Below are 15,503 nucleotides of genomic sequence, written 5' to 3' on the forward strand. Positions count from 1 at the left end.
TCACATCAGAATACCATCCTTTGTTAACAAAAAAAAAAAAAAAAACAGTTTTCTACTTCAGTTGGATGTTAGAAATGTAGGAACGTTATTGTTTACAAAGTTTTCTGTAGATCAAACCAGTCCTTACTGAAAGGTATAAGGAAAATATCAATGCTTCTGTATATATTGCAGTTCTGGTACGCAAATAAAGAGTGAATGCTGATATGTGAATGCTGATACAGACAAATTATTGCATCTGAAAATCCAATCCCAAATTAGTCTCTTACAGAGAAATTTATCAAGGGATTTCCCACTTCACTGCATCACCTTTAAGCTATTGACTAGGCAAGACTTAAGGTACTAAGTCTAAATACCGTAGGAAGAAGAGTCTGTGTGTGCTTTTTCTCCTGATTGTAAAAATTTCTACAAACATGATTTTGTTACATGCATTCCATTCATGTGTTTACAAATAAAGCACAAATAAGATGTTGAATTTGAAATCTGATTTTTGAAGTTTATCTTAGATCTCATTTACTTAATTCAGTATTAGTTTTATTCAATCTAGTGCATGTTTATTGCTATGTAACATCAATTTTTTAATAATGAGACAACATAGTTGTAATATTTGTGACCATAGTGAAGAGGTGCACTACTTTTCACATTAAAATACCACTTCTTTTTTTTTAAGCCAAGGCACACACGTTTTCTCAGACTTCACGCACAGTTGCCCTGTTTTAGGGGAATCTGATATGCAGCATACCTTGGGAATCTTTTAATGCTAGCCAGCTCAGCAAGTAGTCCATGCAGCTTTTCTCCATGATAAGAATAGCTGTGGGAAGGCTAAGCAGCATAAAGAGGAAAAAGAAAAAACTATCTGCACTTCAAAGATTCCCTTCAGATGAAGTAGATATAAAATCCACATAGATTACTGCAGAAGCTGTAGGTGAAATTAAAAGTTGCCATCTCCAATATATGCATTTGCCTGGAGTATTCTCAGTGTTTACATATTCTAGGGCAGACATAGCAGGAAAGACACATACTGCTTTTTGGTTTTTGTTTCTTTAGTCTGAAAGTGCTGCGACTTTAAACTTTGGGTCTGCTAACACCGAGATCACATTTACAGTCCAAAGAATTAAGTGTCCAGCATGTAGCAATCTTGATTATATTCCGGTCAGGATGTGGGAAAGATGCTATTAGAAACAAAACAATCAATTCACTTAGACAGTCCCACAAATATGCTTTATGGCATCTGCCTCCTACTCATTTTAAGTGGGGTTTTATAGTGACACATTGGTGAAGATTAGTACACAACTGCAGGCAGATGCCCATGACTGATTCAATTGTTTGCACTGACACTCAAAATTGCTGTAATTGCAACTGAAGTGATACAAGCCATTGCAAAAATCAGACAAAGTGAAACCAACATTGTTCCTCAGAGATTTTTATTAGTTGAAACACAGAAACCTACAATGCACTGTTTTCTATTGGTATGAATTCACCACATCATATCCTTTTGCTATGCCTGCAATACTGTCCACAGTGATTTAATGTAAGATTTAACTGTCCACAGTGATTTAACAATGATTCAAAGATGTGAAGAAGATTCAAGAGGTTTAAAAACAGAACTTGCGCAGTAAAGACAATACATTCCAGCCTCAATTGTTTATATTTTTCTTAAAAAAATAAAAAGATAAAGCAGAAAATCATTTTTATAAAATCAAAACTTAACATGTTCCTAAAAAAATAATATTTCTAAGCCCTGTAAGCTCCATGTGCCACTAGCATTGTTTCTTTCCTTTTTTTTTTTTTTCTCCCTGTAACTGCTTAACACCATTTCTGGTTCAAAGCTGGTATTTCTGAAGAGGAGTGACCATCTTCTGCAGCCTATGGATAAAGAGAAAATGGATGTTTAATACTAGGCAATATCCAAAACCTCCCTGGGACGAGGTTACCTTGTAGCCTGTCAAACAAGTTCTCATGCAGCACTGAAGACTTCCTTCAGACTGCCTACACTACTGGTGGCTCAGTCCAAAGGAACTGAGATGATCCAAGTAGGAGTTGAAGATTTAACACATTCACTCCCCATCTGCACAAGAAAAGTGACTTTTTCAGACATATTTCACTGAAAACTGAAATCTCTTTGCAACATAACCCATATTGTGAAAGTATTTTATTGTCCTCATCCTGGACGCTGGAAAGCTTCCATTTAAGAGCTTGAGAGTGTGATTATATCTAATCCTGCCATATCAGCTTAGAAGCAAGCACACCTCAAACCTTTACAGGAAAGGGAAAATGCCTGATTCTATCCTATGTTCTCCTTTAGACCACCATACAGTGATGGAAAAAAACATAATTGTTTCCCATGCAACTTCCCACCTATATACATGAATTCACTTATATTTGATCAAATGGGACAGGGAAGAGGCAATGCAGCCATGCCTGCAGCCAAACCTTGAACTCAATTTTGTGTTAATTTTGTTAAATAAAGGACATCATCTCCTCCCAATATTTAAACTGGTATTAGACTTGCCAATATATTGGAGGAGAGATATCTAAATCAACAACATATAGCATCAGAAAGGAGCGCTGAGAAATGAAAGGCAAGAGATTTACATGTCTCCAGTTACAGCACAGCGCTGGAGAAGGTCAAACGCCCAGACAAGTTTACTGTGGAGAGACTTGTCAGCTCTGATGCTTTGAACACGAGACTCACACCCCTGTCATACGCACACAGCTAGGGAAACACACCTTGGGCATTAGCAGCACAAAGGAGACTCTCACCGGGAGTCGGAGACAAGCAGGCAGCTGGATGTAAGGTCTGAGTAAGAGCGAGGCCACGGCACTGCCCAGTCCTGTGCTCAGGGAGGGAGTGTGCCCTGGGCAGAGCTCTGTGTGGAAAGGGTGCACCCTGTGTGCGCAGCCCAGCTACTTGTGCCTATTCAGAACCTGTGCCCTGTTTCTGGTGGTGGTTGTCTACATTACACCAGGCAGAAGGTGGGCTGGTACAAGGTGCTCAGCGAAAAAGCTAGAGGGGGAGCACTCTTGCAAATGCTGTAGGTGCCAAGCAGTGCCTCCTGAGTGGGAGGCTGTGCAACCGAGCGGCTGTGGACACACCACAGCGCTGCTGTGGGCATGGCACCCTAAAAGACAGGCCTGGTAAAGTACCCAAGAAAAGGCACTTCCTCTCTAACCCAGGCAAGACAGAGGAACAATTTATTGCAAAAGGCCAACAAAACAAGACATCACTGCCCTCAATGGATTGATTATAGTGTTTGGATACCCAACCGAGTTCAAAACAGAATGCACCATTAAAATCACTTCTAGTTTCAGGCCAAAAGAGGAATAAACATTAGTCCCATTCGGCAAGCTAAGGCAGGGACAGCAGCTGAACCCAGATGCCATACAGTGAGCAAAGGCTTAAATACAAAGTCCCTCTTCATATGTGTAGCCCCCTTCACACATGTATGTGCTGACCCTTACATTTCAGAAATCTGGCATCTGAAACCTCGATCTTACCTTCTTTTACGGAAGCTGTCTGAAGAACTCAAGAACCTCCTTACACCCCATAGCCTCTGCCTGTGAATAGAAACATGAATAAATCCCGCCATCCTGTGCACCAGGACATGCAAATACTTACTTGTGGGAAGTAAGAATATGTTACCACAATATAATTAAAATCCAATTTAAATTTTAATTCCTCTGACATAGATGAGAAAGTTCTGGCTCCAATGATTTATTACTTCAGAACAGCACCAGACTTGAGTTCGCAACATGCTCGAATCTGGTTTACAGTCTCCAAAGCATCATTTACTTTTCCCAAACTAATATTATCTGACAGCGTGCATTACTACCCACAAAGTTGGAGCACCATATGGAGTACAGCCATATGTACACTTACTACTTGTCGGGGATTTTTGCCATCATAGCCAGTTTGCATCAGGTCTGCACCAGCTAGGTACCAGGCATTCAGCCCATCCACATCACCTTTAGCTGCAAGACTGGAAAAAAAGAGCAATTAAATCGGTTTTAAGTCTCTCCTTCCATTTCATGGTACACCTGTGTCCTGTCAGGAAGCTCAGTGAGCAAATGCAGAACGGGAACAGTCTCAACATGGCTGCCAGGATAGAGAGGTGAGTAAAGGAACACTATTACAACAGCTTTGAATAGCTGAGCAAGCAACACAGCTTGATGAATCAGTTCCTTAAATTAATAGGGCTGTGCTATAAGTACTTACAACAGGCCAGTTTCACATAGTGGGTGTGACTATGACCAAAGGGGAAAAAAGTCATGCAGTTTCATATTTCACAACACAATATTTATCTCATGAAATGAGTTGGGGGCAGGGCAATGGCTAAATTCTGATGCAGCTGAAGAAGTGAGAGCACAGGCTGATGTGCTAGCAATCGGTGTGCCTTATTTAAAACCTCTAAGACTCCTTCACAAGTACACACAGCTATATTGCTAGCAGAAGTTATGACAGCCTGCACATACACAAAAGCACACCTGTCCGTACCAAACCTGTAGAGCTGAAGTCTAGCTGAGCTGACAGCACGGCTGCAAGGGCTACGTTGAGTTTTCTCAATGTATGAGCATGTCAGGCTTCAGAACTGTGTGCAACTCCTTGCTCTGTACAAGTCAATTGTTTGAGCAGAACTACCCTGATAATGATCAAGTGAGCCTGCATCTCATTATGAAAAGGAAAGCGCCCCCAGACTTACGAAGTTCACCATTAGCTGCCTTAAACACTGCTCGCTGTGGAGGAACGGCGTGTTTCTGGCAGCAAGGCCAGAGGATGGTGACAGGCTCTGCGTGTGACAGAGAAGTGAGGCAGACCTGATGGAGATCAGGGGAGGAAGGAAGATGCAAGGGGCAGTCCGTCAGGTACGCCTATGGAAGAAAGCCTGAAAGCAAGCCGGCACCACTCAGTTCTCTGCTAGGCTGAAATCACTTCTGCTGTTGATTAAATCTCTTAAGCACCTGAAAAAATTTTTTCAGGGGAGTGGAAGCCTCTAATTGCTGTAGCCTGAGGAGAAAGTCAGAGAGCAGCTTTTGCTCACAGCAGTCCCAGAGGTTGGGCAGGAAAAAGGGAAAGCAAATGGTCTTCGTATTCTTCCGTGCAACCCTACCAGTCCTAAGGCAGGGCCGCAGACCTACAGCTGGGGCTGCAGGGGACAGGGATGTGGCAGTGGGCTTTTAGTGAGGTCTAACTGTGGATCAGTCTGATATCGTGAAGAAAAGGGTCAATAAATCATTAATGAAAAATGCCATTACAAAAAAGGCCCCTCACAAGCCAAGAGAAAACAGAAGAAGCAAGGGCAGTCTAAGAGGAAGCTCAGTGGGAAGCCCTCAAGGAAACTGCAGGAGAAAGTAAGTGTTAGTAAAGAAGTATAAGCATTAGTAAAGTGGGGAAGAAATTGCTTAGCAGCCACTTCTGAACTCGGAGAAAAGTCTCTTGATGTTGAAAGTGAAATGTCCCAGAATTATGGAACAAACAAAAAGCCGAGCAGGTGAGTTACAAATATCTCAAGCACTGGACAGGAAAACACTGCGTTTGCCAAACAGAATCTCACCCTTCAGCCACGTGCAAAGTAGAAACCATTCTGGACAAAGACAGGAATGTTTAGAAATATTATCAACCTACATACCCAGGGCAATTCAGCTAGCATCACTGTAAGCAACAAACAAGGACTATTGCACTGAAAATTAAATGCCTAGTAGTAATTTTGACTAGTGGTCAAAAACATGAAGTGGTCACTTTCCGTGATATTAGAGCAACCCAAATACACAGAATTATCCTCAAATTTGCAGCAAGAATTCACTGATGAAGTTAAAAAAGTATTCTCTGGGGACTGTGGCCCAGAGAACAAACAATGATGTAGCCTGCTAGAAAATTTAGATACAACCATAAATAGAAGATACCTGCTATTCACTAAGTTGATTGTACTCAATAACACCATGAAACATTTTCTCCAACTCCCGATCTCCATAGCGAAGCCAAATGCAGCTGTACTTCCTTCACACTCTGTAAGTGTACTTTGTATAGCCAAACATACATATATTTGAAGCAGCTGCTTCTCAAACTCCTCAGGTGACCAGGAAAGGGCCACGGCCCTGGCTCCTGCTCTGCACCTATGTGGGAGACTGTTCCCCTCTCACCCCGAATACACAGCGCCATGCCAAGTCTTCATTAAAGCTTCTGTACACGCATGTACTCCACCCCTTTGTTTGGAAGATGCACGCTGTTTTTGTATTAAAATTATTATCATTAATACAAGTTTAAAATATTCCAAAACCTCAAATGTTTATTATCAGAATAATAGCTTTGAACAACATGAAATCATGCCATACAGACACAGAGTATACGACAGTCCCTCAAATGCTGTAACAAACTGCATCAGAAGCACTTTTTGTTTAAAGCCCCCGTGCTCTCTTGTCGGACACCCCACTGTCAGCCAGCCAAACAGGTTCTGCACAGGGCACGATGGCTAAGTGAGGGGCCAATTTATTTGCAGAGGAATGTAATTCTCTAAGCCACTCCTCTCATCTCCTTGACAGATGGAAACAATGCAAACTAAAGGTTTCGTTTTGTCCTATTACCTGCAGTGCCCTGGGAAGCACATATTTTAGCTGAATGGTATTATCCAGTCTCCTCTGAGCATATTATGGCATCTGAAACACTCCAGCTAGTATCGCTCTGTTTCAGAATTACTGAAAGGACAGAGCCCAGTTCCTATACAGAATGCACATCAGCTTTACCGAGACCTTACAGTTTTGAGAACAATCTGCAGCACTGGCTGGCCCCTGTAATGTTGTCATGGTTTCCTGACAACTCCTGAAATAGAGGCTGGGATTTGGGGATTTTTTGTTGTTGTTTGTATTTGAGAGGAAAAGAAGAAATGAAGTAAAAACAACCAGTAATTTTAGGATATTACTACAAATTTCTCACAATTTTCAGAGTATCCTGTAATTCAGGACCATTAAGAAAAACACAAAATCAGGCACCTATTTTCCTTATCATTAAAACATCTTATCTGTTAAAAGCAGCTGTATGGCTGTATGGAAAAGCACCTTAATAAAGGATAATATCCTCTTACAATTAACTATAGAGATGGTGAGCACTTTTTCAACAGTTTTGGGGTTAAGCCTATTTGTGTATTTGATTTACATATTTTTGAGAAAGGCGCTAGAGTAGAAAATGTTCCCATATAAGCAAAAAGAGGATTTTCATAAAATAAAAATTATGCACTATGTGCAGCTTTATTCTCAAATCAAAACAGACCTTGTTCTATTTCCTCTTTACCCTTCCTCAGTGAAAGTGATTGGAAAAAACAGAGCGTGTTTTCTTCTAGTTCACTTATTCCCACAATATTAACTTACTTTGGAGCCCTCTTGAGTTATTGGTGCTGTGGCACAGAGTTGATACTTAATTTTATCATTTCACTCATTTCCTCATTGTTAGTCTAGCACAGAAAGACTCACATGTCATGTGCCAGGGATCCAGCTATTCCTTGGAAGTTATTTCCACACTGTGTTCCATTCTGAGAGTCTCTTCTGGAAAATCATTCCCCTTCAACTCAATTTTTAGGGCCCCACCTTACCATGTATCACATTTACCTGCAGAGTATTGCTCCAGTGTTCTCCAAGTCATGTTTTGAAAGGTGCGCTCCCGTTTCTCGTAATAAATTGATCACTTGTGTGTGCCTTTATGAAAGAAATAGAAAACAAAGAGAACTATCTTGACATGGATGTTTTTGTTTGCTTTTTTTTTTTTCTCTCCCTTAAATTCAATATTACTCATGTACACAAACAGCCAGTGAAAGTTCTCACGTGGTATTTGCCACCACCACAAAAACAATGAGTCTTCTCCAAGGTGATAGATGTAGTAAGCAGATTTGCTGTCACTTGCAAAAACCACTCACATACTGAGTTCACAAAAGTGCTAAGTTCAGCTCTAAAATGGAAAGGGATGTACCCCCTTCTCTTCAAAATTATTATTATTATTATTTTTAATTTAGCACCAGCTTAATCTAACACTTGAAGTACTGGTGATTGAAACCCAAACAGTGAAATTATTCATTCAGTAACACCATTCCTGTATTTTACAAAAATACCCAGCTATATTACTGTTTTAAATGACCTCTAAGTCTTGCAGGCAAGCAATGTATCTTTAGGTTACTGTGTAAGCTAATCGTGTTTTTATGGCTTCAGAATTGTGGAAAGCATTCTTACAAACCTCCCGCAGAAGCATGTTTTTCCCTAGCCCCCTTCTCCCACTAACTTTGTTAGATGTTTTGACCTGTAGTCTTTAGGATGCCTGCCTTCTTTCCTTTCCTTTGAGATAAAGGGACAAACAGATAATTAAGCACGACTATCCAACTTCCATTTCTTACATGCTTTGGATAGGAAATAACATGACAGACAAAACTATTTTCAAAATACATTTTTTACAAGGGACCTAGTGAAAGGTTTAGAACTAGGTTCTAAAAGGACTTGGCAGTCTGCTCCTCTGCTAAACAAATATCTAGTTCACAGATTCAAAAGTGTATTTTTTCTCTCCAGAAAGAGCATGATGACATCAGTAGATCAGCAGTAGTTTCACATTTCCTCTTTCAATTAAGTTACCATACCGTAACACTTCAAAATGAAGAATTAGGCATAGCTGCATAGTAGGAAATAATCGGAGCTTCACAAGGAACCACCTAAAGACTCATCTGTATTAATTCAAAAAATAAAAAATAAAAAAATAATCTCACCTACACGTTCAGCTTCATCAGTTGCATTTTCTTTTCATTTAGAACTGAACTAAACTACATATCTAATCCCATTGCTTCTCTTTAGGAAACTGCATCTTGAATTAGAAGTTAAAGTTATCCAGATTAAGCCTATGTAAGCTTGTATGTCTAATGTAAGATCTTACTTTACAAATTAAAACCCCAAACTGTACAGATGCTGTAATAATCATTTTGCTTTTCCAAACACAGGTTATCTATTTTACCAGACATATTTTTTTAAACATACTTCATTTCAATTGACAGCAATAAGTAAATAAATGTATCTTTGTTTCATGCCAAAGCATTGTTGGAACGGCACATGCTGCAAGTTTGTTCAGTTATCTAAAATATTTTTTCAGGAGGGTCCCTTGCAATGTGTCTAGTCATCCACAAGTATCTCCTTGAGAAAGCAAATAATGGCACTGCATTCTATTTTTCAGTCTGCAGTGGAGAATGAATTCTACATACATGAATTTTTTAGAACAATAATTAGCTGAAAATGAATCTGACTAAAATAGATTAAAGTAGAACATGTTTGTTCACTCAAGCTCTTATTCAGTTCAGAACTGAGCATGGATAACATCTGCTTACTCTCCAACGACTGCCACAGATTATTCCTCATTTCCCACCTTATATCTCAGCATGAAAGTAGTGCTTCTTAAAATAAAAGCTATGCTCCCTTTTATCTTTTTGTCCTGTCCTATAGCAAGATATGTAATGTTTAGAGGTATCTTCCCTCAGTTCCAGCAAAGAGTCGGGAATTACTTTTCCATTATTCTAACCATTTACTCCTCCCTGGCAGGAAGAGAACATCCAGAGTGCACTTCATGTGCCCCTGTGCTCCACAGCCACTACTGCTCTGACTGGCACCCGGTAAGTTTATGATACAGGCAGATCTGGGGGCATTTTTGCAAATTTAAATTAGAAAATAAGTGGTTTAAAGTAAAATAAATCTTTAAGGACTGAAAATACCTGTTTATAATAAATGCTTACAACACAACATTTATAAATAGAAGTATAATGTCTCGAGGACTGGGAATCATTTAAAATCGTGCTTCTTGGTATGGTGGGAAGAAGAGGAAGTGTTGTACATCACTGCTGGTTAAGGGGAGGGTAAAAGACATCTTGTTTAAGGGAAAGAATTAATAGAGACAAATAGTAATGGGAACTTAAAAATGTTAAATTTAGTACTGTGACTAGGAAGAGCAGATCTGTCCAAGAAAGCAAGCCGACCACCTCTCACATTCCCATCACTCAGTGTGAAAACTATGCAGGAGGTAAGCTGTACAACAGCTCATTTCTACTTTCATCCAAATGGTATCGAAATGGTATCCAAACAGAATCGTTCACAAAAAAATTAAGCCCTATCCAGAGTACCACTTCTGTCTTACTCCTACCCACAAGAGCATTATTCATTATTTTGAGAGGCTGGCAGTGAATTTTCTCATACGTCTTATGCACATGAGAGATTTGTCTTCAGATGTTGTTTCTTCAGGTGCTGCTCCACTATGGCTTTACCAAAGCCTCAGACGGACCAGTTTAGCTGATCTGTAGTTCAGCTGATGTCATGAGACATAAACTTCTTGGGAACAGTTCAAATGCAATTCCCTTTCTACCATGACGACACAGACCCAACAGCAGAGCAACTGCTGAATAATCAGAGCTTACGGTCAGAGGAGAGGCCCACGTCACCATGTTAACCTGGGGTGCACAGCTGCTTGTCCAGTCTAGCCTCATCTGATAAGCAAAGCCACAAGGACACATGTCACCTGCAAACTATTCCCAACTCTTCCCTTTTCTTAGCTCCTTCTGTTACTTAGCCATGGCTCTTGGTTGGACATAGCCTATAGAAACAGTGCCATTTTGCATATGTTACTTAAAAGTTAGTCTTTCGATACTACTACCGACTTTATTTGCTCTATGAAGGACAGAAAAAGAGAAAAAAAGTGTTTCTAGTGTCTTCCCCTCCTGTGACTGTACTACTGATAACACTGGAGATTAAATAAAAGAAAAATGTAAACTGATATTTTAATGGCTCAAGAACAAAATAAACATTTTAGTGCGGTCTTCAAATATCCATTCCTATGGCTCAAACTTGAGTTCCAGACAAAGACATCAGAACTTCTGCCATCTCACGAGCGCTCTGGACTTACAGTGACCGTGGTGCTGTACAGTACGTATCATCTGAGGCCTTGACTTGGCAGACACTTAGAAAAGTGAATCAACTTCAAAAGGGATGAATCACACATGTGAAATGAGCACACATGTAAGAGTCTGTAGGATTGGGGCCTTAGGGTGTACACCTTCCACCAACTCTCTTTAAAGAAATGCAGGTGTAATGTATATCCAAACTTGACGGGCTTCATTCTTCTTAATGCTTGCTTCCCTAGCAACTGCAAGGGTTATGGCAGGATGAGCTTAGTTTCACTTGTTCACTTTTCTGCACGGTATCAGTAGGAACTGTACACTCAAATAATGTAAGGACAAACTTCAGCGTACTTCTGGAATTGTTAATGTTTAGATTTTCACTCTGTCTTATATTTCCTGAAGTAATGTAAATGTAACCTTGCAAAATATCAAGTATTTAAATTCTTATTTATGTGGGAGGTAATTTTACTACCTCTAATCTGATGTTCTCACAGCAGTACACCAGCAACTCCCCTTTTTCAACCTTTTACCACTGTACTGTAAGTAAATGGAAGTGCTTTTACTACATAAAATATACACAACTTTTATTCAAGACATTTACCTGCTTAGAAGAGTTTCTGTTATTAAAAAAATATTATTCTATTGTTTTGAAAATGAATTATCCCTTGAGGGTGCTCTAAGAAGTTAAAGGAATGCTACTAATTTTGATATGTCAAGCAACTGGCCTAAATTAACAGTGGTCTGTTTAACTTCATGCATAAAGTGAATGAGACTACACGCAAATTGCATAGTTACAAAGGAAAAAGCGGAAATGTACTTTATTTCTTATTTAGAAAGGGACTCCACATCTTACAATCTAAAGAAATAGAGTCACTTAGAGTCAAAAATATTAAGAGATTGCCTTTGGTATAGATCAAGTTGCTAGTCTGTAAGTGACAGTGCTATGTTAAGAAGCTTTTAAGAAGACATAACTCCTGATCGTCTTTACAAATTATTAAACAGAAAACAGAAATCAGTCATCGTTATACAAATTTGCATGCTAGGTTAAGAGGCAAACCACTGAGCAATGTCACATGGAAAATTGAAAGAAACTATGTTTAAGATGAGTAGATTCTGTACTGCAATTATATTCCAATTAAACAAATATTAGTTCTCAGAAAATGGGATTAACCTGATGCAATATTCAGTAAAATTGAGAAAGTCACAATATGAAACAATTTAAAACATTGACTTCTCGTTAAGGTCAGTTTCCCTCCCTTCCTCCTCTGCCATACAGTACATTGCATCAGGATAATCTCTTCACTTTCAGCACACAACTGTTTAATAAACAAAATTTAAATATTTCTGTAGCTTAAATCTTTTAGTGGGTATCTAATTACACACATATAAAGCTGTCTAATCTTTACCGACCTCCTTTGTGTGCTTATCAGGGTGAAAATGCAGTGTGAGTACACAGCAGATCATAAATTCAAATTTATGAGATGAGTTCTAAGTCAACCCTTCCTCTCATTCCGACAGTAGAAACAAAAAGAGAAACTGAAAATGGTTATGGTGCAGTTTCCTTTTACAATTCCCCATATCAAAATGTGCGTGCAGTTTTAAAGAGCTTAAGAGTCATAGTAGGAGTCTAATATAGGAGTGGCAATGCTGAGGAATCCAAACAACAAGCTCATGTGAAATTCCTCAGGCAGTAGTTGGGTGCGGTAAAAAAAAGAGTAGGTGCTTGATTTGCAGGAACATCTAATGGTATCTAATGCTTTAGCATTTTCTCACATTGGACTAGAGCCACCTCTATTCAGCTATGAGGTTATTTGTTTGATTTGCTGTTGGGCTTGTTTTTGCTTTAAGACTTTCAGGGTTTGCCACTGAAGGGCTTATATGCTCCAAAGATAAAGCAACAACTGCAAAGCCATAGGGGACCATGCAGGAGGCATGGCGATAGCACAGTTTGGCCAGACAGAACTTCAAATCTCAAGTTAATAGGACCTGTTGAATTTTCTACATTTGGTGTTTGAGACAGGAAAAAAATATCTATTTTTGCAGCCAATGCAAAAACAGGCTTGTCAGACCTCCCAGGTATCAAACTCCAGCCTGAAAGACCAGGTGAACTTGTCAGCATTAGAAAGCTGAAGAAATATCTGGGGACAGACACCCATGAAGACCATTATAATTCTACCTTTCCAAGCTCCTTTATGGAAAAAACCTTCTCTCCTGCCATCACACAGACTGAACGTGAGATAAGGAGCTGAAAGTGGATCAAAGAAACAAGGAGAGACTAGAGCATGCAGCTTCTAACATGTTGGAAGACCAATGGCTCTACGAATCCCCAGGCTATATAAACTGTTTTAAAATTAAACTTTTTTTAACTGATAACTTTCATATTCTGTGCCATGACCATTCCTTAAGACTGCACAACATGGAAAAGACCAATAAATTGCATGTCCACGACTACCATTCAAGAGTTGTTGACATTCAGAACAACAGGAAGAGGAAATCCACAAAACAGGCAGAGCCACACAGCCATCCCATATAATTATGAGTGGGTGGAAGAGAAAAATCAAAAAAGTAGTCACCCAACAAGAGAGTCAGGCAAACATAGGTGGAAGGGAAAGATTAAGACATGTCAACCAACCAGTATATTTTCTGCCAATTGAAACAGTCTGGTTTCTCCTTGATGGGAAAGGGGAGGGCAGAAAGAAAACAGACAACCCTGGATCCTACACTTGCATTTCTAACAGTCAAAATGAGTATTCAGTTTGGCTCTGTTTTATAAGGAAGCCTCATAACAAAGAGTGGAGTCCTGGAATTATGGACAAAGACTTGGCGGGATGGCAGCAATAAGTTACCTTATGCTAAATTTTTGCATGTGTACAAAGTTTTTTGCTTTCATTTCATGTTATTTCAAAAACACTTTTAATTTAGGCTAGTCACATCCTTTGAAACAGCTGTTTTGTGTTACTTTAACTTCTGTCATTTACATATGACTGTCAAGATAAAACAAGACCAAAAAACAGGGGTGGACTTTAAATCAAAACTGATATAAGGTTTGTAAACTTTACATAAAGTGGTAAATAAATTATTTTCTTACTTGAATTTGATTGCATTCATCAGTGGGGTAGATCCATATCTGTCTCTAGCATAAACAGTTGCACCAGATGTCAACAAATACTCAGCTAATGACAAATGACCTTCGGAGGCTGCAATATGAAGTGGAGTTCGACCATCGTAGTCTTCACAGCTCAAGTTTCCACCCTAAAAAAGGACAGATCTTTCACATGCTAAAAAGATACTGGCTGCACATTTGATCATTGGCACAACAAACCACAAGTTGTTGTCCCACCAAAATATTAAACTTGTCAAGCTTACAGTGTTGATTTTACCACCAATACAGATATTTATTTTGCCTTCCATATGTTCTCCACCCCCCCAGATATTATCCCATTACAGCCCCTTCAGATAGGCTCTTTACTGCAGTACACCATACAGCAGCTTTGTGCCTAGAATCTGCTAATTTTACTTGTCTTAGTTTATTGTTATTTTCAAGATACATCTATCCTTTTTCTAGACCTATTATCAAAGCCTCAAGAGTAGAGTTAAAGCTAGGAAAAGACAAAACAAAGAGGTGTAGAAGATGATACAGGGAAATAACTATTTCTTTTTTCAGGTATAAGCCAAGCTCGAGCTATCAGGAGAGCCAAAATCCTGATCTAGCACTGCACTATGTTTCACTTAAACATAATTTTCAAATTCTTTTTTTTTTTTAATCATGACAAATTTACATTCAAAAGTTGGATACTATGAATATGCATAAAGTTAAATGAAAGAAAGCAGCATAAACCATTTTAAAGTGTTCCAAAGTTAGCAGATAAGAACTTGCATATTAATCCACCCGTATTTTCACAGTTCAAAAGAAAATGTAAACAGCTGAGAACCAGATAGGGGAAAGAACATACCAGTTTTGAAAAGCAGAGACTGAGATGCCTAGAAACCAATTCTATTAGTCAAAGTACCTTGACTTACATAGTTGCTTCCCAGCCTCCTCGTATCACTTACAGCTATATTTAAAAATTAAAGTTTTGTACAAACAGTTAATTTTACATTACCATTTCTGCTATGGCTCTTATTGCATCTATGTCACCCAGTTTTGCTGCAGCACAAGCCAGAAGTGGAATTAATGCATCTCTTACAGCTTCTAACTCCTGAGAAACAAATAAAAGTAAACGTTTAAAATCAGCCTTGCCTCTAATATAATTGATGTCCAAGTTATAACAACACTGCCTTTGCACTTCCAGGTGAAGCTTCCAAATTACTCATTTGGATATTTAAAACTGGTAGCATTAATTCTTGGAAGGAAAGAAGTCTCATGCTTATTTTACATTGTGTAGGTCTCCCATCCACAAAGATTTATCTTCCTCCCTAGCAACACTACAATTACCTGGTATTAATACCAGTTAAGCGCACATACTAATTACCATCTCTGCAGCGCCAGAGTTATACATCACTACAGGACGAGAAACAAGGCTGGAAGGAGTTGGAGAAGATTCTATCGTCCATTATCCTCAAGACTGCAACAACTTTATTCATGCGAATCCCCAAATATTTGTT

General features: G+C 39.0%; 1 protein-coding gene across 3 annotated transcripts in view; it reads right to left on the reverse strand.

The window, feature by feature from the left end:
* Positions 1–1,404: 1,404 nt before the first annotated feature.
* The window catches only part of ASPG (asparaginase), a 71,504-nt gene continuing 57,405 nt past the window's right edge, over positions 1,405–15,503 (reverse strand). For all 3 annotated transcript variants that reach the window (XM_068682640.1, XM_068682639.1, XM_068682638.1), the window contains exons 11-16: positions 15,002–15,097; positions 13,987–14,150; positions 7,594–7,680; positions 3,878–3,977; positions 3,496–3,555; positions 1,405–1,863 (exon numbers count right to left, since the gene is read on the reverse strand). In XM_068682640.1, coding sequence (XP_068538741.1) covers positions 3,502–3,555; positions 3,878–3,977; positions 7,594–7,680; positions 13,987–14,150; positions 15,002–15,097 — 501 coding nt within the window. In that variant the 3' untranslated portion in view covers positions 1,405–1,863; positions 3,496–3,501. The remainder of the gene's footprint in view (positions 1,864–3,495; positions 3,556–3,877; positions 3,978–7,593; positions 7,681–13,986; positions 14,151–15,001; positions 15,098–15,503) is intronic.

The sequence above is a fragment of the Anas acuta genome, chromosome 5 (genome assembly GCF_963932015.1).
Source record: "Anas acuta chromosome 5, bAnaAcu1.1, whole genome shotgun sequence".
Taxonomy (NCBI): Eukaryota; Metazoa; Chordata; class Aves; order Anseriformes; family Anatidae; genus Anas; species Anas acuta.